The sequence below is a fragment of the Phocoena sinus genome, chromosome 11 (genome assembly GCF_008692025.1).
Source record: "Phocoena sinus isolate mPhoSin1 chromosome 11, mPhoSin1.pri, whole genome shotgun sequence".
Taxonomy (NCBI): domain Eukaryota; kingdom Metazoa; phylum Chordata; class Mammalia; order Artiodactyla; family Phocoenidae; genus Phocoena; species Phocoena sinus.
In genome coordinates, this window is record NC_045773.1 from 41,796,319 (window position 1) to 41,820,827 (window position 24,509).

Below are 24,509 nucleotides of genomic sequence, written 5' to 3' on the forward strand. Positions count from 1 at the left end.
TTAGGAATAGGAAAGGGTCAGATAAGATGAGTTCCTGAGAGCCCTGGTAGAACATTTACATCTCAAAGGCACCCGGAGAAAAAAATAAGTTCCTCGTAGAAAACCAGCATCTTCTAACTGCATATGCAAAAACCAGTTTTGGAATGTCAAAAGAGCCCATTTTGGCCATTTTCATGGTGGTTTCCTTCAGTTCTCAAATAGCCAGTTCAGTCTAAACAAACCACAGTAATAGACAATAATACCTATCGTTCACTCACCTTCACACTTCCAGATGAACTTACCTGCTCTGAATCAGACTCCAGACCAAATTTAAACTATCAGTTTCTAGGACTGTCTAGACCACATTCAAGTTACCAGGACCCTCTAAATGGTCAAAACCAGGGCCCTCTAACAAGGGTCAATACCAGGAATGTCTCTGAGAATGATTAATCCTTTCACTTTCTTCCTCTCCTACAGGTAGAGTTTCCCCCAAAACCAGGACCCCTTAATGAGGGTCAAAACCAGGGAGAGAAAACAGGATTTGGACATAATGTACCAAGACACTCATGCACACACCCAAGATAAAAGCCAAACCAATTCCAAAAGGCTTACATTGATAGAATATCATAAAAGCCTATACATAAGCAATTTCATCCCATTTTCCTTCCCTTTTACCAAACAGTTCTAATTGAAAGATGGTGTTATAATCTAAAGCACCACTGAGGGGCCATTGTTCTCCAGATCCCAGGGAGTACTGAGGCCAAGCAGTATTACAATAAAATATCATTTTTTCCTTCATGGGAGCATAGCTGAAGATCTCCCAGTTTTGCAAAATACACCCTAGGGTGTTGTGGTCTGAATGCAGGTTGGAAAAGAATTTCCAGACATAAGGCAGAATGTAAAGAAGATAGAATTTATTAGAGGGAAGGGTTGCTGCCAGAACAGCGGGCAGACTTCCTAGTAGTCTGGGAGAGTCAAGACTGAACATGTGCTATTGATCAGTTTTTATAGCCAGAAAACAAAGGAATGGTCCAAGTGAAAATTTCATTTGCTGATTGGTCGAGGCACATATACCTTCCTTCTATAGGGTGGGAGTAGGACAGGGCAGATGCCTTTCCTTATTTGGGACGGGTCCCGTTACCCAGGTGGGTGTCACCCAGGTGGGCTCAGGAATTTCATAACCATCGCAACATGGTGGGGAGGGCGATTAAGAGTCTGGTAGGGGGTGTGATGCTGACACTTTTTCAGGCAGGGTTGTCCTTTGTCCTTGAAGCACCATTGTCCTTGGAGCACCACATATGGGACTACAAGGTGGAACAGAGTTATGGATTCCCATTATTCTTTCACACGGCTGGTATTACTAGAAACAGGCAGATCAGTATCTGATGGCCTCTCAGGGTTGCAGTTCCCTAGCACAAGAATGGAAGGTTTCCTACTTGCCATTCCAGATGGGGGCGCAGGCAAGCCTTGGTCTAACAGGGAGTTTCCCAATTACCACTCAGGTGGTGCCTGATGGCCAAGGAACTCCTCAACCCAGAATGGAAAATCCAATTAAAGCAGTACTCCACCCAAAACCAGATGATCAAGTCCTATGCCTTTCCCTCCCAAAAAGGATATTCCAATCAAGGCAACCCAGTAGGGAAGAATATCCTGATGTCCCACACAAGGTTCTGGCACTTGCCAGAGGTGCCTAAGAAACCAGGACCAGAGCCTTGTTTCCTTCACCATAGAACCAAAGGCACCATGGGTCAGCAGCGCCTGGCCAGCAGCAAGTTCTAGGGTTTGCCCCTGAGACAAAGGTGCTCAGGCAGCTGCTGGACAGAATCTGAGTGTCACCACCAGCCAGGGGACAATGTGCCATGGGCAAGATGCCCACTTGGGACAGCTGTCGTTTCATGGTTGCCAAAACTTTAACTGAACTGAACTTGGGTCTGCTCACCTGCTGCACAGCAAACCCAATCTACTGACACCAGGTTGTGGTGAAGGAAAGTACAGCATTTATTTGCAGAGCACCAAGCAAGGAGAACAGGCAGCTCGTGCTCAAAAGACCCTAACTCCCCGATGGCTTTCAGGGAAGGGTTTCTAAAGGCAGTGTTTGGGGTGAGGGCTGCAGGGTGCAAGACTTTCTTCTGATTGGTTGGTGTTGAGGTAACAGGTTGGTGTTTCAGGAATCTTAATTATCAACCCTCCCTCTGGTCCCAGTCTGGGATCTTGGAGTCAGCTTGTAGTCCTCCACCTGGGCGGGTGTCTTAGTTTCTGCATAAAAACTCAAAGATGTGCGTCAGACTGTTATGTGTGTCTCTTGAGGGGAAACTGAGACTGTTTTATCACTGAACTAATTGGTTTTCCTATGGAACCCTTTGCTTTCTCTTTGTTTCTGCATGCCCTCACTTCCCTAATTAGTAATTGCTTAAGTCTGCTCTTTGGAACTCAGGGAAGGCCTAGGAGACCAAAGCCTTTTTCTACAAACAAGAAACGGGGACACAGAGGAACTTCTGTACCCAGGAAGGCCTCAGAGGGTCCTGCTCAGTTTCACTGTCTCCTCAGCACCACACACACACACACACACACACACACACACACACACACAGAGATGTATGCACCCACATATGTACACATGCAGGCACACACAAATACATGCACATACATATGTGCACACACTCAGCCCCGGAGCAGGGGCTCCCCCAGGCTCTTGGGAGGGCCCTCATCTTCACCACCTGAGCTAGACCAGTCCCCACAGCAGCTTCAGTGTTCTTCTGCAGAACCTCTTCCTGGTGGCTTCCACACGCCTATTTGCACTGTGTGTGTCTCTGTGCTTCCCGTGAGAGAGTGAGCAGGTGCCTTGGAGAGCAGGGAAGGGAGGGCCCTGTTCAGAGGTTTTACCTCAAGTCCCCAAGCTGGTTCCTGGCACACAGTAGTAGGTGGGCAATAAAGACTTGAAATGTCTGAAGAAACCTTCTGCAACATGGACGTCTCGGGGTCTTGGATGCTATGGAATTTATACTGAAGTGCTCAGATTCTGCAGCAGGCTTCTCCTTTATCAGCTAACTTCAGTTAGACTCAACCGTGCGCCTGGCACTAGGGAAAAAAGGATGACTTAGACGTGATACCAGCCACAGCCCAGAGGGGACATGTATCTTACACTTTTCCTGACAAGGCAGCACTGAAAGTGTTAGAAGTCAGAGGTACACCCAGGCTTGAGGGCAGGGGAGAGGGAGTGATATATTCTGGCTGGGGATAGAGGTGCTGGGGCTTCTTAAACAGGGTAATATTCCATCTGGGTTGAGAAGAATGGACAGGCTTTTCCTGGGTGAAGAAGGGAGAAGGTGTTCCTGGCTGAGGGAACTGCCCAGAAGTATAAAAATGCACAGCATTTTCCGGGAGGTGAAAAGTCTAGCTTCTCCTGGAACCTAGGTAAGCAAGGGTCAAATTCCTCAGGGCCCAATTTTTTAAAATTCCTAGAGCCTTCCAAACCAGGCTGAGGAGTTTGGACTTTATCTTGTGGGGAACTGCGAGCCACTGAAAGGGGATTAAGTAACAGCAGGATCACTAGGGTGAGCACGTACTGAAAGCTGTGTGGCGATAGCTGGTGGGTGAGAAACTGGAACGCTGGCGCGGGGCCACGACCCACACCCACACAGCCGAGTCGGGGCCATCCCCACTTTCTCCACCCTCTTCCCTAAATTAGATGACTCGGGCAGGCTGGCCTATCCTTCAGGGAGTGCGTCCTGCGTGACGTGGCACAGTGAGACTAGACAGGCCGTCCGCAGGAAGATTTCTTCCTCACTGCTAGTGGAGGCCCCCAGGGAGCACTAGGGGTGGGGCTTAGCTAAGCCGAAAACCCTGCTGCCCTTGGGCCCCTGACCACTGAGAGCTGAACTCGCTCCCCTCGCCCCTGCCACACAGAAGTTGCTTCCCCAGCCCTGGGTCCCTGTAGAGTGCTGGGCCAGCACCTACAGGCTGGTGAGTGCCACCTGGTACATTTTCAGGAATTTTGTGACTTGATTGCTAAACACAGCCTTTTTTTTTTTTTTTTAAGAATTCTTTTCTTTTTCGTGTTTTTTTAAAATTTTTATTTATTTTATTTTTGGCTGCATTGTGTTTTCGTTGCTGTGCGCAGGCTTTCTCTAGTTGTGGCGAGCGGGGGCCTACTCTTCGTTGGGGTGTGCGGGCATCTCACTGCAGTGGCTTCTCGTTGCAGAGCATGAGCTCCAGGCGCATGGGCTTCAGTAGCTGCAGCACGAGAGCTCAGTAGTTGTGGCTCGTGGGCTCTAGAGCAGAGGCTCAGTAGTTATGTCGCACGGTCTTAGTTGCTCCGCGGCATATGGGATCTTCCCAGACCAGGGCCCGAACCCGCATCCCCTGCATTGGCAGGCGGATTCTTAACCACTGTGCCACCAGGGAAGTCCCGTAAACACAGCCATTATTAAAAATTAAGTTATATGAACTAACAAATTATTTAAAACAGAGGTAGTCAATACTCAAAGCCCACCACTTCCTAATTATTTTCTACACTATTAGCTCTGTTCTTGAGGTTATCTGTATCATTGCATATGTGTGGTGGACGTTCTGTTTAACGGTGAGCTACTGCACTTCTCTCCCAACTCCATGTTCAGTGACACCATGTTGGTAGCTTGGAATCGGCTGTGGTGGGAATATTTACACCATAGAAATTGGTAAACCTACATATCAGAGCTCTTGCCGCAGAGAGCCAGTTGTTAGCCATCTGCCAGCCCACCACCACTAACGTCCACCCCCCTGCTTTGCTGGCTCCCTGGGCAAGCACACCCACCCAGGCCTGTTCTGTCCTCTCCTAGCAGCCACAGCAGCACAATGGGTCTTGTCAGGTTAGAGTCTTGTCAGATGGGGTTCAGGAAAGTGTGGGGATGTTACCAGGAGGCCTGAGGTGTTACTTAGTCCTGTTACAGGGATGCCTCCTTGTGCTACCCACAGCCCTACCCAGGGCCTCACAGCATGAACAGGCTCCCAGGGAGTCTGCCAGTGTGACTGGACAGAGGTGCTGGCCTGATCCCTGGGGGAGGGAATCGAAGAGGGGCCTTGCTTATGTCAAACCAACAAACGCCAAGCCACCTCCTCTTCCAGGTAACAGGCTGGGCATCTCTCCAAGGTGCCCAGTGTCTGAAATGCGGCCACATAGCCAGGTACTGTCTAGGGAAAAGTCATTTATGAGAACAAGAGCATGCCAGGCGGATGGCTAGAGGCAGCAACATGCCTTCTTTACTATTCGACAGCATTAAAAGGCAGCCCTCTCTGTGGGTCTCTGAGACTTATTTTGCCACAAATTTTAATTATCAGGAATATCATCATGACCTTGGAGTTGGTAAGGGAGGGGTCTCTTAAAATGACATTAAAAAAAAAACTAAAGGAGAAGACTAAGGTGAAAGATTGGTAAATTTGGACTTTATTAAAATTAAGAACGTCTGTTCATCAAAAGACACCACTGATAAAATAAAAAGGCAACTCACAGACTGAGAGAAGAAATCTGTAATACATAAAACTGACAAAGGACCCATATTCAGAATATATAAAGAACTATACAGACAAGCCATTTAAAAGCTGGCAAAAGACTTGAACAGGCACTCCATGAAAGAGGATATGCAAATGACCCAATCAGCCTGTGGAAAGGTATGCAGCCTTATTAGCATTAGGGAAATTAATAGCCACAGCGAAGTATCACTACACACCTACAAGACCGGGTGGAACTTTGAAAACAATGACAAGTGTTGGTGAGGATGCACAGCACCTGAAACTCTCGGGAGTGTAAACTGGTACTACCTCTCTGGAAACAGTTTGGCAATGTCTACTAAAGGTGCACACATACCTACCTGATGGCCCGGAGTTCCCAGCAATGAGTGGATGCACGCACCTAAGGACACGTACTAGGATGTTCAGTAACGCTTTATTCATCACAGTCCCAAACTGGAGACAACACAAACGTCCCTCAGCCATGAACTCGAGTATGTTCATACCCCAGAACCCTAGAGGGCAGGGATAAAGGACATCACACACTGCACACCAGAATGTGAGTAAATCCCACCGAGGAAGCCAGGCAGCAAAGAGCACATACTGCTGAGTTCAGTTTTGTAGAGGTCAGAGCAGCTGAAACTGACCTCTGGGATAGAAACCAGGGTAGTGGGTTCCTCTGGGGAGGAGGTGAGGGGTAAAAAAAAACACTCCCTAGAATTCGAAGTCTAAAAATCAAAATCGTCTCCCCTGCTGCATTGAGAACTTTTTCTCCTTTGCTTGTTGGAGGTAGGAAGGTCGAGGACAGGTGGTATGTCTGAGGAGCCCCTATCTTCCTCAGCACACCCCACTTTCTCCTGTGCCGCTAGCCAGGCAGGAACCCCTGGGACAGTCCAACCAGCGGTTGAGCCACAGTGGTGATTTCATTTTGGCATCAACTAAGATTCCCACTGGCAGCTCTGCTTTTCACCTCCTTTTAATTTTACTTATTTATCAAGTATTTTCTTAGCTCTTACTCTGTACCAGGTGCACTGTTGAAAGTATGTCATTAGTGTGTTATTCATTCAGCCTGTAGTAATGACTTCTTTGCGGAGCACTTAGTATGTGCCTGATAGTAAGCTAAATTCTCAATTAATTCTCACATGAACTCATGGAAGGGGAAAATATTTGTTCCCATTATAGATAAGGAAACAGAGGCTCAGAGAGGTTAAATGACTTGTACAAGGTCACATAGCCAAGTTGGTGGCAGAACTGAGATTCAAAGCCAGATCCTGCTTCACTCCCAAAGCGCCTGACTTAGTCGTTTCTAGCGACCTCCTTAAACCAAATCACCTGAGAGACTGGTAGAACTATGAGGTTTCTTAGCCCCCACCTGCTCAAGCCTAGTGAACCAGAATCTCTGGCCCCAGGAGTAGAATCTCCCACAGTGGTTGTTCGAAACCTGATTCCTGGCCCCATCCTGCACTACAGAGCCAGACTCCCGGCCCTGCACACAGTAGGCACACACAACCTGTCTGTGAACGGAAGGAGATGGCTGCCTGGATCACTTCTCTTCCGCTGGAGAGGTGGGGGGAGTCCCTTGCTTCCTTCTGGTCTCTGGGCAAATGTAAGTCCCCTCCTCTGGGAAGCCCTCCTTGACCACCCCAGCCTACCCCCCCCGCCCCCAGAACTGCTAACCCCTTTGCCTTAGTTGCCTTCCTTGCCTCTCTCTGTCTTAAATATGGACTAGGGTAAACCATATGGAATTATCCTTTCTGTAGGTCAAAAATAGTTGAAAATGGGCTATTTCATCCAGTTCATTTAAGCAGTTCCCTTTACCAGAATGTCAGCTCTGGGAGGGCTGGGGATGTTTGTGGTGTTCACAGCCCTGTCCCCAGACAAAGCCTGGCACACAGTAGACACTCTGTAAATGCTGGGTAGGTGCTCGAGGGAACCTAGCCACTCCCAGGAGCTCCACAGCCGAAGCACCAGACCCCACGTCGAGCTGGAGGGGCCCGGGCGCCATCCTGTACGGCGCAATCTCGGGTGCCTTCCCGGCCGCGGCGGCCCGGCGGCGGGGTGGGGCTCGCCGTCATCCATTTACCAGCCTCGCTCCTCCGACGCGAGCGCCGTTAATGAGATTAGCAATTAAAAAGCGGGCGAGCCGCCGCGGCAGAGGCGCGGGGCCATCCCCAGGTCGAGCCGGGCGAGACGGCGCTCCTGGCGGCCGCGCACCGAGCGCGCCGCGCGCCGTGCTCCGGGGCCATGGACGAAGCGCGGCCGCTGTGGGCCACCCCGCTGCAGTTCGTGTTCGCCTGCATCTCGTACGCCGTGGGCCTGGGCAACGTGTGGCGCTTCCCCTACCTGTGCCAGATGTACGGCGGAGGTGAGTGCCGGCGCCCGGGCTGCGCAGTCCCCTCAAGACCCCGCGGGGTCGCCTTCTGTGCCGAGTGGCCTGGGGGTGCGCGCTGGGGTTAGCCCCATATTGCCTGCCAGTAAACTGAGGCTCAGAGAACGAAGTGATTTGCCCAGAGTCACAAAGGCGGGAATCGGACCTAGGACATCTCAGTCCACAGCTGAAGCTCTTATCCAGAGCGCCTTCTCGAGCCCTCTGCAGCCCCGACCCCATCCCCGGGGCGGCCAAGCCCCCCAGCACGCCCTTGTCACCCTTGTTGGTCAGGCTGCGGCTCTGTGAGCAGTAGGAGGCACGGGGTGGGGGGTACACTGTTTTCCTCCCTCGGGAGAAGAGATGGCAGGGGTCTGACAGCAGGAAATCGTCTTGTTCAATAGAAACTCATTATACAACTTTCAGATCAGAAACATTCCTGGCAGCATGATTTGAAACTCAGGATAAAAGGATTTTGAGCTATTTCTTTAAATTTTTTATCACAAGATTGATTTGGGTTTGGGACCACAGTAGGCAGGAAGGCTAATCACTCTATTGCAGTGTTGTTCGTTTGTTTTGGTTTTTTACAAATTTTTCCTCTGAAGTGTCACAGTGCGCTCACTAGACAGCAACGCACCCACACAGCATTCGCATACCTTCCAGGGAGCTGGAGACGCCTTCTGTGACATGCCAGAGAACCTCAGTGAGGGTCAAGTGCCTTTTTGGAAGGCAAGGTGGCAATAGAGATTGAAGTCTCAGCATTAAAAAAATTTTTTTCTGAGTTTTTCTATTTCTAGCATTCTACATAAAGAAAATAGTTCTGACAGAAAGTAGACAGTAGAAGGATAGCCTCCATCTTTTAATAAGAGCCAGGCATGGGAAACCTCCTAAGCCCTCAGCTAAAGGGGATTGGTTCCATCAGTTATGGAACATGCACGTGGTGGTGCTCTTGGAAGCCATTAAGAAGGTTTTTCAAAAAATGTATTTGAGCATCTTTTCATGTTATACATTAAATGGAGGGAGGGAAGTCAGATTCAAAGCTGTATAAAATGGATGATCTCAATTATGTTTTAAAGTATGCAGAGAAAAGAGAATGAACAAAAACATACCAAAGAGAATAAAACAATAGTTATCTTTGGCTGTGTGTGTGTGTGTGTGTTGTGGTGTCTTCTATACTCAGCATGAGTGGTTTTTTTCACCGCAGAGGACAATGAAAGATGTTAGACCAAAGTATTTACTAGGTTTAACCTGTTCAAGAAGACCAACATAAAACACTACTCCCTCACTCTCACCCACCCCTCCCAACTCAAAAAAAAAAACTTGACAGAAGATGAATGTACAGTTTTTTAAAAAAATAGTGCATTCTTAATCCTCTGACTCCTTTTTTTAATTTGAAAGGCACATATATATATATATATATATATATATCTCATAAGTATGTGAAGTACGTGTATTCCCATATGCTCCAACAGCTTCATAACTGACTTTCGTGAGAATTATTTGTCAGGATGAGATTTCCACATCATTCGGCATTCAGCACACCTACCCACGATACCTTTATCCTGCTACACATTTCCCAAACATGAGGCCAGGTGAGCCTTGCTGTCACGTGACTATTTAATTCCTTATTTCTAACAACAGCATTACCTGAGTAGTCTGCAGGTGGACACTGGTAAGGTGGGGTAGTTCTGAGGTGGAATATAATTGACACTCGAACAACATGGAGGTGAAGGGCGTCCATCCTGCACGCTGTTGAAAATCCCTGAAAATTCGCATATGACTAACAGTTGGCGCTCCGCATCCACAGTTCCTCCATATCTGCGGTTCAGCCCACTGGGGATTGTATAGTATTGTAGTACTTACTACTGAAAAAAGTCTGCATATAAGTGGACCCATGCAGTTCAAACCCAGTGTTGTTCAAGGGTCAACTGTATATATAAATTGCTAGGGACACGGCAAGACCTTCAAGACCCAGGAAAAGAAAGAAGAAATCTTGTGCCTGGTACAGAGTATACTTAAGCTGATAGGTGGAAAGGTAGATGGATGGATGATGGTTGACCAGCAAATGGACACTGGGGAGAGGATGGATTGGTGGGCGGGTGGAGGGACGGACTCCATGGGTCCATGGATGGACAGATGGATGGGTCCAGGATGGACAGATGTAGGTTAGGTGGATGGCGTCCTCTCAGTCATAAGTGTCTACAGAACAAAGACCAAACAGCTTATCCTGGCTTGGTAAGGACTTGACCACCTAACACCTGCCCCTGTTTCCACCTCATTTCCTGTCACTGATCTTCCTGCAGCCCCCCTCCCTGCCAACTGTTCTGAACAACTGTCCATTAGTGAATGACCACTCTCTACCTCCACACTTTGCCCAAGCTATTCCTCCACCTGGGATGCCACTGTTAGCCTGGGGCACTTCCAGCACCTGGGCAGAAGGCCTGCACTTTGTTCTAGAGTTTCTGTCGCCCACTAGCCCCGTCTCTGTGAAGTGGTGCGGTCAGAGGAGGCACCCAATGAATATTTGTTGCATGAAGAAGCCAGGTCTGTTATGAAAAGCCGCGGAGTTCGTGAGGCAGGGGTGCTGGTGGTTTTCCCAAGCCTTTCACTGCCCAACGGTGTCACCTACAATAAGTGATTTCTGTTTACACTCCCGTTCTGTACCTGACAGGTAACCAACCGCATCATGAAAGGCTCCAGAGGGGCGTCTAACTTCCCTCTACACAGAGCCCTGGCTTCCACCACCCAGCCCCCCGCCAGCCAGCAAAGAGCTTGTTTATAAACCGCAGAGCCAGGCTGCGCCAAAATACTTCCCAGAATAAAAAGGATTAGGGGTCCGTGCTCCTTCCCATGAGGCTTCCTTCCTGCTCTGTGGGCCAGGCGGCACAAGGAATGTTAATTCTGAAGATTACATTCCAGGTGCCAGCACCCGACGCTAGAACAAAGGAAAGGCAGCTGAAGGAACTGCACAAAATCTGTGCTTGATAGTCAGCAGGCCTTGGAGACCAAGTCAAAGTCTAAGGCCGTGGTTGTTCAGGAAGAAATTGGGATGCAAATGTGTTGTATACCAACATGTGGAAAATGAGTGCACCTGCTGTTGACTTTTATATAAATGTGCTCAAATCATGGAAGAAACATGGAAGAATGAGAACACTGATGTGGCTCATGGAAATGTGGATTTCTTTTCCCCTAAATTTTCTCTGTATGATATTTAACCCATAAAGAGGGGCAGTCAGAAGACACCTGACTAGGCAGTGGGACAATGACGCTTTTCCTCAAAGCCCCTTCTGCGCCTCTCTGGTGCTTAGGCCATTGCATCTCAGACTTTGCCCACCGAAGCTTCTTGATAAACTACAGACTGCTGGCCCCGCCCCTAGAGATTCTGATTTGGAGAACTGTGGGGGAGGGCAGGATTCTGCATTTCTGACAAGCTCCTAAGTGATGCCAGTGGATGCTGCTGGTCCATGGACCACACTTTAGAGGAATCCCCCAGCCCAGACCACCAGCTGCTGGGAGGCAGGCAGTGGGGTGCCAATAATGTAGAACAACTGGCTTTTGGAGGGAGGAGCAGGACCTAATTTATAGCATTTGCTGATGACCATGGTGTAAATACTCCCACTGTGGCCAAGTTCAGACTAACCAGTGGAATGTCTGGGAATGTGGGGTTGGGAGGAGATGTGAGAGCTGGTGTGAGCCAGCCCCGGCATGCCTGGAGCCACAGCCCTTCGGGGCAGCACCCGGCCTGGGATGGAGCCACACCAGGCCAGTCCACAGATGGACGGGTGGGCAGCACGACGGCTGCTCCCTTGTGTAGTGTGTGCGTGTGTGTGTTGTGCTCAGTCTCTGGCCCTTGGTGTTTCTACAGTGCTCCTGGATGGAACAGAAACCTGAGTTTCAGAGGTTGTAAAGTATCAAACACAATTTGTAAAGTAAGCTCAAGAGGCTGGGTCCCAAACGTCAGAAAATGTCCCCGGGAGTGCCATATCTGCTGCTCATCCTGGGATTTCCAAATTCATTCCTGGTGACAACCACACTCCTGGGCTCCTGACATGTGCCAGGCGCATGTAGGGTGGACACAGGGGACTGAGACAGAGATGTGATGAGGGTTAGGTTGGGGTTAGGCTGGGCCTGTAATAAGGAAGAACCTTTATATTCTATCACAAGTTAATCAGTAAAGGGATGTTGCCTATAAGCTTAAATTATACATAATGGCCCATCTCTGGGAACCCTGGCTCCCAGGTAAGGAGCATTAAGCTAAAATACCTTTGTTTAGCTCACAGCAAACATCCTGACGAGGCTCACCTGTGAATGGCTGCATTTCCCCCCCCCCCCCCCCCCCGCCCCCCTGGAGGCTGACCGGAACCAGGAAATGCTTGGCTTTACTCCCTCCCCTTTAGTATAAAAGACCCTGAATGCTAACTTAGGCAAGATGGTTCTCTGGGAGACGAATCCACCACCTTCTCAGTTTTTTGGCTTTCTGAGTAAAGTCGCTGTTCCTTCCCCCAGCAACTCATCTCTAGATTTATTGGCCTGTCGTGCAGTACAAGCTTGGACTCGGTAACAAGTTTTGGGTTGGGGAATTTTCCGGTAAGGCCCTAGCAGCTGCTGGGGACCACTTGTCCAGAGAATCTGCCCTTCAAAATTCCCCAAAGTGGCACTGGCTGCCCCAGTGCTAGGCAATTGGAACAAGGAATTGATATTTGGGAGCCGACGGGTTCCATACAGTAGGGTAAGTCACTCCGGTGTGTACAGCCGGAAACTTTATTTCCTCTCCATTTGGGGCTTTTTCTCCAAAATAACCCAGTTTGTTTTGTATTTGAGTGGGGTACCCTGTTGGAGAGAGGAAAGAGTTGTTGGACTTTTACCCAGTTCGTTTGCTTCTTTGGATGCTACTAGCGTTGGTATGTGCCATTTGTGTTTTGTTTGTTTTGAATTTCTGTCTTTAAAAATGGAGACTGTTTCAACTACCCCAGAAGAAAGTCCTCTGGGGCTTCCCTGGTGGTGCAGTGGTTGAGAGTCCGCCTGCTGATGCAGGGGACGTGGGTTCGTGCCCCGGTCCGGGAGGATCCCACATGCCGTGGAGCGGCTAGGCCCATGAGCCATGGCCGCTAAGCCTGTGCGCGTCCAGAGCCTGTGCTCCGCAACGGGATAGGCCGCAGCAGTGAGAGGCCCGCGTACCGCAAAAAAAAAAAAAAAAGTCCTCTGAGGTGTGTTTTGGATAAGTGATCTGATTACAGCCATGACCCATGAGTAGAAGATGATGATATTTTATTGTAACATTGTGTGGCCACAGTACTTGTTAGAAACTCCACAAGGGGTTTAGGCAGAGTTATCTTGGGACGCTGTGCACCGTATACTGCTACCCTTGCTGTGTTAATTATGTCGTTTGTGGTCTCCTATGTCGTTGGTATATGTAAAACCGCAAGACCAAACTTGAGGGTTCATTTAGATTTTCTGTTTGTTCTTTGGGTTTTTCATTTCATTTTGTTTGGTACTCTTTCTCCATTTACAGCCAAATCAATTTTGTGATATTTAAAACTCTTAGTGGGGCTTCCCTGGTGGCGCAGTGGTTGAGAGTCTGCCTGCTGATGCAGGGGACACGGGTTCGTGCCCCGATCCGGGAGGATCCCACATGCCGCGGTGCGGCTGGGCCCGTGAGCCATGGCCGCTGAGCCTGCGCCTCCAGAGCCTGTGCTCTGCAAGGGAGGGGCCCCAACAGTGAGAGGCCCGCGTACCACCAAAAAAAAAAAAAAAACTCTTAGTGATGTCAGATGGAGGAAAGGAATAGAAAAGGGGCGGGGGGGGGGGGGGGAAGACCTGTCTGTAGGACATTCCCAGGGAGAAGAGAAAGGTTCCACTTGGTTCCTAAAATCATCAAAAGCCCCAGCCCAGAATTCCTCCTGGTTGGCTGATGCCAAGGCAAAAAGGCATCCTTTTAATTGTTAGAGATGATTAATTGCTATTTATGGTTTTATGGTGGCTTTTCTGTGAAGAAGTGGGGAAGAGTGATGACATTCTTTACGTGCAAGTATTTGTGCTATTACATCAGGGAAAATAAGAGAAAGAAAGGAATGAGAGTGAGGATAGGTTGCTTCAGACCTTAACTCCTCCAGCTGAGCTCGGGACTGCCCCTCCTTCTAGGGATCAACTAGAAAATCCTGTGTTAGTTCCTGGGGCACAGGGGCCTGGTATGGTATTGCCATCTAAGACCCGACAGGGCACCCAGTTGGGGTGAGGAGCTGCTCCCGGGGCAGGAGTTTCCCTTACCCCATTATCTCATAGGGGGCCTAAATGCCAACAGCCAGCCAGCTGGGTTTCTCAGCCTTGTTTATTTGAAAAGATTGCAACCCTCCTTTATAGGGAGCTCTCCTACACCTGAACCCACTTGGCAGTACCAACAGCTGAACCAAATTGGAACCCAATGAGGGAGGACTGCACTTATTAGAACATCACTTATCAGTGCATCTTGGCAGGGCTTTGAAAAGGGGAGCCAAAGCAAAAAGAGGTTGAACAAAATTCAGCAAAAAAACAAATGAAGACCCCTCTGAATTCTTGGAGAAGATTTATCAGGCCTACAGACATTATACTAATGCAGATCGTGTGGCCCCTGAAAATATTAGAATTGTAAATTTGACCTTTTTTACGGAGGGCAAAGTGCCTTATATCAGGAGAAAGTTGAAAAAATCAGGATTCATTTGAAATGAACCCTTCTCAATTGGTAGATGTTGCTTTTTAAAGTGTTCAACAGGGCTTCCCTGGTGGTGCAGTGGTTAAGACTCCACCTGCCAACGCAGGGGACACGGTTCGAGCCCTGGTCCGGGAAGATCCCACGTGCTGCAGAGCACCTAAGCCCATGCGCCACAACTACTGAGCCTGCGCTCTACAGCCCGCTAGCCACAACTACTGAGCTTGGGAGCCACGACTACTGAAGCCTGCATGCCTAGAGCCCGTGCTCCGCAACAAGAGAAGCCACCTCAATGAGAAGCCCACGCACTGCAATGAAAAGTAGCCCCCGCTCGCTGCAACTAGAGAAAGCCTGCACACAGCCACAAAGACCCAACACAGCCAAAAATAAATAAAATAAAATTAAGAAAAAAAGTGTTCAACAGGGAACAACAACAGAAGAAAGAAGATGCAAAATGAAACGGCAGTTTTTTGGCAGTGGCATTGAATTCCCTGAAGGTGAGTAGTTGGGAGAGAGGTAAGTCACCAGAGAGGTAAGGGCCCAGCCCTTCCGCCTTCAGTGTCAGGAGGCGCACGATGGCCCAGGAGGAAAGGGCAAAGACCGGCTGACAAACCCAGGATGGCAACCTGGAGGCTGCAGTGGCCTCAGTGGTAAGGGTTTGCTCCACCCCCCTGACTCTCCGGAGGATGCTGGGTACCCCTCATCCAAATAAGTCTGTCTCTCCTGCACCAGACCAACTCACATGTGCCCTATGGGACAACCCCTGGGGACAGGCGTGCCAGGACACTTGGCATTTCAACTGGGTGTACAAGGACTTGACTTTCTCTGGCCAGCACCCCACTCGTGGCAAGGACTCAGCTTTTACTAATCCTTCTCCTAGTGATTCTTTGTGCCTCATTTATACCTTTGAGAAAGAATTCTAGGACCGAGAGGTTTGCATCCACATGGATTGCTATCAGGCGGGGCCAACTTTCAAAGTACGTTCAGCAATGTCACTGTGCTGATCAAACAAATTATTCCATATCGATTAATAACCCACCCTCGCCTCTCACTTAACCTGAGACCCTTTATTTGGCTTTTTCCACTTTTGTAAAAATGGTTCAGATATTGTCCGAGGCTGATGTGGTTGCTTAGTGGCATTCAGAAAAATAAAAAACTTATTTATAAAAAGCACACAAACACACTGAATAATTTCCGTATAAGTAACACAAATAAAAAGATAAGGATTTGGGGGGGGAACCATTCTGGATAAAAACACATATGACGCTTGTCTAAGGGCTGTGTATGCGAATAGAGAGACGAGCTTTAACTCTTAGTCGGGGACCGCTTTGGGCTTCCTACTTGACTAGAGTAACACTGTTTTCAATCAAAACACCTAATGTAATATTTTCAGCTTTTTATATCTTGATGACCAAATGAGTGTATTTGTCAAGGCTTTTTACTTAACTATTTTACATGTTGTTGTCTTCCCCGTTTCTACTTGAAATAAATATTTTGAGAGATTTAAAAAAAAAAAAAAAGGGACGCTGGGACAATCTCTGAGGCAAGAGAATCGCTTCTTCCATTGATAGACTCGTCAAAATACCAGCCGGTGCATTCGGAAAAGGACAAGGTGAGGGCCGAAGAGTGAGGTTTCACTTGGACCACGCCTCACTGGCTGGGAATGTAGCGCACAAGGAGTTGTTTTGATCCCTGAGGCATCTTGGACACTGTGCTGTGGTACATTCATAATAGCGTCCATTAGGGAGAGGTGCCACCTTACAATGGATTCAAAAGTCAGGGGAGTTCCCAGGCAGTCCAGTGGTTAGGACTTGGTGCTTTCATTGCCAAGGGCACTAGTTCAGTCCCTGGTCGAGGAACTAAGATCCTGCAGGCCACTCAGCACAGCCATAAAAAAAAAAAAAGCATATAATGGGGCCTAACCTACAAAAGACCATCCAGCAAGTCACTCAGAATTGCATGATTTGTGCTAAAAATAACCCAGAGGTGGCTATTGGACCTCCCCAGATGGGGACCCAACACAGGAACCTGCACCACTGAGGACTGGACTCAAATGCCTTGAGCTGCAGGAAGTCAAGACAGTTGAAATGCACAAAGGAAGCTTTGAGTAAAGCCCTTCCTGGGGACAGCGTGAGCCTCAGTGTGTCAACGTGTCTGTCAAAGGTGTTTGTTGTGGCAGTGTGGCTGATGACAGCAAAAATGACCCACCAATGGAAGCAGCTGGCTTCACAGCTCAAGGGGATTATCTTGAACCATCAAGGCCAAATCAGTGCTGCATGTGCACCTGGACCGACTTGTCACAGAGCTCACGTTGTTTGCAGGTTTGCTGGGCTGAAGAAGATTGTCTGGGGGACAAGCTGGACGATGGCCCCCTTCTTAATCTGGGGATGCTGCCATCATTGATATGGTTCCTGGAAAGCCCATGTGTGTTGAGAGCTGCTCTGACTCTCCTCCTCTGGGCCATTTTGCTGTTCGTGACATGAGAGACAGTTGCTTTGGGTGTCATCAAAGCAGTGGACAAAAAGTCAGCTGGAGCTGGCAGGGTCACCAAGTCTGCCCAGAAAGCTCAGAAGGCTAAGTGAATATTATTCCCCAGTACCTGCCACCCCAGTCTTAATCAGTGGTGGAAGGATGGTCTCAGAACCACTTGTCCCAATTGACCATTTAAGTTTAATAGGAAAAGACGGGTTCATGATAACGGTGCATCGTAAAACCTTCAGAAGGAAAGGAGAATGTTTTGTGGACCATTTGTTTTTGTGTGTGGCAGTGTAAGGTTCTTAGTTTTTAAAATCAGTACTCTTTAATTGGTTAAAGCCCTCCTTGAGGAAATTATCCCCTGATTTGGATTAAGGCATTGGAACTACATTCATCCTGGAGACCACAGTCAACAGGCAAAACTGAGAAAGTGAATACTAATTTGACTTGGGATAAGGCCTTCCCAGTTGCCCTGCTGTGAATCAGTGGCTCCCAGAAGCAGGCTTAAATAAGTCCCTTTGAAATGTTGTGTGGTAGGACTTTTTGAGGTATAAATTTTGAGGGCTTTTTTTTGGTATAAAATGTGATACATGGGTTGAGGTTCATTGTTTCTGCATATGGATGTTCAGTGTTCTAGCATAATTTGTTGAGAAAGTGATCACAGAGCAGATCCATTGGGATTGTGTGTGTGTTTGGATGGTTGGGCAGTGGGAGGGGTAATAGAAGTTACTGAAGGGCAGCGCTAAAGAACCCATCTGGGCACCAGGCCTTGAATGTCCAACCTTCCCACAGGCAGTGGACCATCAAGCAGGCTCTGTGAAAGAGAAAACCCTTCCATGGACCTTGCCAGGCCTCCTGTGGCTACTGTTTAACATCTTGGGTGAAAATAATCTTTTCTTATAACCACTGAGGGTTCGAATGCTGCTCCAGGCAGGTTGTGCCAACGCAACCTATACTGATGGGTATATGGTGGGTGGGAGCCCCTGACAGCCTCGTGGACTCCTTGCTGTTGAGAGGAACCGGGTAAGATGCTGCAACGCCTCCCTGCTGGGCAGGAAGGGAGCAGGGTCTGGCAGAGTCTTCAAAGCGGGGTCCAGAAACGAGGGGGCAGGATTCATTGCAGCCTTGATGTAAGCAGGGAGGACGAAGCTGGGAGCACGGAGGTCTGGTGACGTGGGGCCCGCTCTCCCGAGCACACGCTGGCACCTTTCTCTCCGTCGTGAGAGGGCCTCGCGGGGGCTCTGCTTGGCCTTGGTGCCAGCCATTCTCCTTCTGGGATTTCTGTCCCGAGGAAATAAACACGTGGACCAGGCTTTGTTTAGGACGGCAGAAAACTGGCAACAGCCTAAGTGCCCGGGGACTGATGTGATGAAAGAAATTCTAGGCTCCTTCTCCCGGGGGTATGTTGTGCAGCTGCTTAAGGGGCGATGGGAAGGGACACGGTGTGGTCGAGAGAACGACGGTGAGATCCTGTTGGGAGAGAAGTGAGTTATGGGACACTACGTATGTACAATGGAGGTATTTTTGTAAATATTAGACGTTCCTGTGAACATACGTATCGTGTTGTTTACCTTAATACTTCCAGAGCCAGTTCCTTCTGTAACCAGCCTTTAATCCCTGCAGCTGTAGAGTCAGGGTTTTCTTTTAATCAGAAGTCCTGCCCTCCTCTCCCAGTGAACCGTTTTTCAGGTCCCCTGCCAAGGAGCTAGGAGCTGGGGGAGGGATGTCCGAGGGGCTGCAGAGGATGGGGCGGGACCAGCAGGAGAAGCAGTGGGGCAGCCAGGGTGGGGGACGCCCCCGCAGGCTGCCGTCTCTGTCCATGTGTCTGGCAGTGGGGGGCCTTTTGTCGCTCCGTTCACACGTCCTGGCTCCCCACTCTCACCGAGGGCCATTGTCTGCAGGTGGCTCCTTTGGAACCAGTGGGTTTAAAATTTGAACTAGTCATAATACCCTTTATTAAAATGAAAACTTAGGGCTTCCCTGGTGGCGCAGTGGTTGAGAGTCTGCCTGCTGATGCAGGGGACATGGGTTCGTGCCCCGCTCCGGGAAGAATCCCACATGCCGTGGAGCGGCTGGGCCCGTGAGCCATGGCCGCTGAGCCTGCGTGTCCGGAGCCTGTGCTCCGCAGCGGGAGAGGCCACAAGAGTGAGAGGCCTGCGTACCGCAAAAAAAAAAAAAAAAAAAAAGAAAACTTAGGCTGAAGGCCACTGTATAAAACGGATATACATCCAACAGAGGTGCTCTGTAAAGGGAGCTGGTGGCCTGGGCTCGGTCTATCGGGGAACCTCCTTGTCTCCACACATACATAGCAATCCCTTGCCTCATCTCTGAAGACAAAGGCCCAGAGGAGTATTCTGTGGCTCCAGGCAATCATGAAGCAGCTGAAATTCCTCTGCCCAGGTGATCCCTCGTGGGCAGGGAGCAGGGCTGCTCCTCTCGCATCCATCCTACACTCAGCTCAGGGCCCGGCCCAGAGGAAGCGTTTAGTAAAACAGCTGTTTGGTGTAATACCTCCACCCAGGTGGTGGGGCACCATCTGGGCCATGTCAAAAGCCCAAAGGAAGTGTGTGGAGGTGGGTGGCTGGCTGACTGGATTCAGAGGTGATGTTCAAAACGTTTAACCACTCAGTGGTCCAGACTCTGATCAGCTATTAGTTGCTACAATAGAAATGGAATGGGGGTTTCTGGCAGAGGGGCTGGGGCAGCTGAGGCCTTGAGGAAGGCTCTCAAGGGTCTTGGCATTGGTGGCAATGTACCACCCAGGATGGGCGTATTTAACGATCTTAACAACTGATGTGGCTGTATGTCATCCATGGATGGAATGATGAATAGAAAGACAAAAGGATAGAGGGACAGCTGGATGGATGGAAAGACAGAAGAGTGGATGGGTGGAAGGATGGAGGATGAGTAGAAAGAGGAAGATGGATTCCGAGGGAAAGATAAAATACAGGAAGGAATGGAGGATGGATGGAAAGGTAGAAGGATGAATAGACTAGTGGAAAGACGGGAGGGTGGATGGAAGGCCTTTTGCACAGAGGTTCGGTGGGTTCCAGAGTAAAGCCCTGGGTGATGGCCTGGTTTCGGCTCTGGACACCACAGGTAGTTTCCTGGTGCCCTACCTCATCATGCTCACCGTGGAGGGCATGCCGCTCCTGTACCTGGAACTGGCAGTGGGGCAGCGCATGCGCCAGGGCAGCATCGGCGCCTGGAGGACCATCAACCCCTACCTCAGTGGCGTTGGTAAGTGGGTGCTTTCCAGTCCTCTCCCACCTGTGGACCCCCAGACTGTGTTTTGGGCAGGAGAAGGTGACGGTGGGGGGAGTCCCTTGGCAAAGCTGCTGGAGCAAGGGGCAAGCATGAGGCCCCAGAGAGAGCCCTTGAGTGGGGCGGGCAGAAGGCCCAGGACAGGTGCCATAGAATGTGCGCTGAGAGGGGCCGGATTTCTTACCCATGGGACGGTGACAGAGGGAGGATGCACACCCCCTGGGGAACTGATGCCACATTGCTTCTCTGGGGCTCAGTTTGCTCATTTGTAACAGGGAAACAGCTGCCTAAGAAAGGAGCTGTAACTCCGTGTCCTGTCCAGCAACCATTCTGGGAACCTGTATAACGGCTCCCTCTGTCACTGAGCACCTGCTCTGTGCAAGGTGCTGGCATGTGTGTGTATGTGTGTGAGCTCATTTAATCTTCATCACACCAGAGCGGGTGTGGGTGCCATTAACATCTCCAGTGCATGGAGGCCGAGAGCGGTGTGGGTGCCATTAACATCTCCAGTGCATGGAGGCCAAGAGCGGGTGTGGGTGCCATTAACATCTCCAGTACGTGGAGGCCGAGGCACAGTGGATGGCAAGAGGGGCACTGCTTTCCATCCTGCCTCCCCTGAGTTACTCTGAGCCAGTGTCCGGGGTGCCCGCGGGAGATCTTTGCCCGACCTGTGCGGCCCTCTTGGGCCGGGGCTCCTCTGCTGAACTTTGACCAGCAGTGGCCACGGTCTGTTCTGCTCACCTCTCCCACCCCCCAGGCAGAAAGGGGGACACGAAAGTTCTGGGAGCAAGGAGGATGTGAACTTGGATGTGACTTAGTCTCAGATGCAGAAGAAATGTGTCCGGTGGCCTCACGAATCACCTCCAAATCGAACTGCCTCCTCATCTTGAATGGCTGTTAATATTTAACACAGAGGTGTGTGGTTTTACAATTGGCCCGAGTTATCAATCACAGAGGCCTTCTCTGAGGCAGCATTTGCTGAATAGGAAAAATACCAGATGTTGGTGCCAATCGGGGTTGCTCGTGAATGTTTAACAACCAGCTCGGTGAGGTGGGGTGGGGGAGGGGAAGGCCTGGTTGTAGCATTTACTGATACTGGTGGGTGTAACCACTGCCACCACGGCCACCGTCAAATTCTAAGGAGATGTCCCGGAGCCTGGGGTTGGGCAGAGCTGTGCACAGCGGCTCTCGGGGCTGGTGAGGGCCAGCTCCAGGACACTACTGGTTCCCCGCAGGGCTGACCAGGTCAGGGGTAGCCCCCATCCCCCCCACTCCTGACACACCTCCTCACGCCATGTTCCCCATCACTGCTCGGCAGGGTTTGGCACAAATGACCCAGCTTCAGGTGAGCCAGGGACAGAGCAACTGTTATGTCTGGTATCAGTGACAAAGTGCTTCTCCCACTAGGTGCGAATCCTAGTCGTGCCACTTAATAGCTGTGTGGTCTTGGGCGAGTGCTGTGTCTCAGTTTCCCTCTCTGCGAAGTAGGCATAACATGGCATTTCACAACATCGTTGTGAGGACCTAAGCACATCAAAAGAACATCACAGGCCTCATGCCCCAGAAGATGGGGAGAGAGGTTGTGGAAGAGACTAACCCTTAGGAAGTGCTCGCAGGTGCCAGGTCACAAACCTGGTTTTGCTATCCCAGGGCGGGCCCTGCAGGCATGTCCTGGGGGCTCTGGGCGGGACCCCTGCTGCCCCGTCCAGGCAGGCGGGGTAGGGGCCGTCCTCAGCACCCTCTGCATCCTGTCCCTGCAGGCGTGGCCAGTGTGGTGGTGTCCTTCTTCCTCTCCATGTACTACAATGTCATCAACGCCTGGGCCTTCTGGTACCTCTTCCACTCCTTCCAGGTGAGCGCACCCGAGCAGGGGTCAGAGCGGGAAAGGGGGAGGGCAACAGAGTGCACACTGCCGGCACATGGGTGGAGCGTGGGGGCAGCAGCCTTGAGGGAGTCAGGAGCTATCAGGAAGTGGTGTGAAGGGCTGGGGCTGGCTGGGCGCCCCCAATCAAGCGGAGGACTTCTGAGCCAGGGATCCATGGACCCCTGCTGTTGTGTGTGATGTATGTGCCCATTTTGGGGGAACAGGCCCATGGCTTTCATCGGGTTCTCTCTGAAGGATGTGACCCCCCCAAAAATATTAAGAACCACTGCAGAGGGGGCCCAGGGGGAAACCTGTGGAGAGAACTGATGGGGAAGGGCTCCACCCACTGAGCATAACAGTACCGGCCTCCCTCCTCTTCCCCCTTCCTGCCTCTCGTCACTTGTCCTTCTAGGTTTCTGACTCTGGGCTGTGCCCCTCCTTTTCTCTACAAAAGTTCTCCTAGAAGGACCATTGTCACCCCTGTAACACAATAGTAGCTATTCCCAAGATTAGACATTTTAAAAATGCATGTCTGATTATAACCATAGCTGATGCTCATTGTAGAAAATGTGGAAGGAAATGGAACATGTAGAGAAGAGAGGACCCTAATTCCACACCGAGAGGTGGTCTTCATATCCAAAATGGCAACTTCCCGTCCACTGCCCACGTTCACGTCTTTTCCTCAGAGTCTGCCTTTCACTATCAGGGACCCCACTCCTGCGGCCTCCTCCCAGATAGGAAAAGAGAGAGAGGAGACAGGAGCTCACGGGCTGGATGCCTTACCCTTTGCCACTGAGCCAAGCCTTCATGGGACAGACCCTACCTCCAAGGCCCAAAAGCTAGATGGGGCCAGTCATGGACTATGAACTGACCCTAATTTGTGAGGCCAGTATCTGGAGCCCTTGGGCACAGCCTTGAATCGTTGGGGCCCCAAGGAATGCTTGGGTTAATGACCTCAATAATCAGGAGTCAGCATCTACGCTCAGAAGGTGCCACATCCACACCCAACTCTGGCTTCCCAGTCCACCCCACCCAGGTCATCTCACTGGAAAATGCCCTGTGCATGTCCCTGACAGGAAGGACTCTGCCCTGAGCATAGCTGTAGCCCCTCATCCTTTCCCTGGCTCAACCTAGAGTTCCATGAAGACTAGCCACAACCTTGCCTGTCCTCTGCCTTCTGGGTGGAGGGCAGCTCCTCTACTCTCCAGCCTGGTAACCATTTCCCTCCTCTGTGCTGGGCTGTCATGTATGGTTGGGCAGGTTGTGCACTGCACAATGCCATTCCAATTAAGGGGTTGCCATACATGTCTCAGGCACTATATGTCTGCATACTTAAGACAGTTTTCCAAAGGTGGAAGCAACGTGTCTTGTAACAAATCAGGATAATCTGACCTAATCTGACCATTTTCTAAAGGCAAAAATAAAGTGTCTCAAGTAAGGGAGTACTTTTTCCTAACCCTCAGAAGTGTGAAAATCAGTGATTCCTGAAAATCACTTGATTATTCATTCCAGCCTTCAGAGATCCATGGGCCTCTCCCTCTGCCCTGGAGCCTCCTTCATGGTCACACCGTAACGATAGTACCTGCAGCAACAGACACTCACACTTGCTGTGGACCAGCTGGAGTCGCAAGCACTTCAGAACTATTCGCTTGTGTGATCATCACCGCACTGTGTGGTGCTGACACAGCGCGTACCAGAGGCAGAGGGGAGTTGAGTAGCTGGGAGGCTGGATGCGGCAGCCTAGCCACAGGGTCTGTGCTCTTGTCCACCTCCCACCAGGCTGGGCTTTCCAGCTTTTCCCTGGGGGAGCACCGGGATGTTACAAACACATGCAGGGATCCCTGCCTGACCCACTGATGCAGAGGGGGAGAGTCTGGGTGCTGAGAATTGGTCAGTTTAAGTCCTTCTGTACTTTAAAGCTTCTCCATGTTGGCTGCTTGCTGGAATCACCTGGGGGAGCTTTTAAAATTCTGAGGCCCGGGCCCTACCCCAGACCAATGAAATCCGAGTCACTGGCGTTGCACCCAGGCATCCGAGTTTTTAAAGCCCCCCCCACCCCCCCACCCCCCACCCCGCGAGTGATTAAGTCATGTACGTGTAGCCAAGGTTGGCAGTCAGGCTGGGCTGGGCTGGCAACAGCAGTGGTCTAGTGAATGGACCCAGTCAGTCCCATACGGGCCAGGCAAACCCAAGGGACTGTGGTCTGGGCTTCAGGTCCACAGGGACCCTCCCACCTGACAGGGGCTCGGTGCTGGCTGTCGCCAGACACCTCAGTTCACTCCACATAGCCATTCGTTCCACAAGTCCTCCTCACTCAGCCGTCAAGCCCGAGTGTCTGTACAGGGCAGCTGGTTTCCAAGAGGGTGAAAGTAACAGTTGCAAGGCCGTGGGAT

At 50.4% G+C, this 24,509-nt stretch overlaps 1 protein-coding gene across 5 annotated transcripts in view; it reads left to right on the forward strand.

Moving 5' to 3' along the window:
* Positions 1-7,648: 7,648 nt before the first annotated feature.
* SLC6A20 (solute carrier family 6 member 20) overlaps positions 7,649-24,509 on the forward strand; it is a 43,756-nt gene continuing 26,895 nt past the window's right edge. For 3 of the 5 annotated variants that reach the window (XR_004352109.1, XM_032648050.1, XM_032648047.1), the window contains exons 1-3: positions 7,663-7,828; positions 20,088-20,228; positions 22,013-22,104. Coding sequence is in view for 4 of the 5 variants with exons in the window: in XM_032648050.1 (XP_032503941.1) it covers positions 7,708-7,828; positions 20,088-20,228; positions 22,013-22,104 (354 nt within the window). In the remaining variant the exon portion in view is untranslated. Of the gene's footprint in view, positions 7,829-20,087; positions 20,229-22,012; positions 22,105-24,509 lie in introns of all 5 variants that reach the window. The other 2 variants (XM_032648049.1, XM_032648048.1) reach the window with 2 other exon arrangements.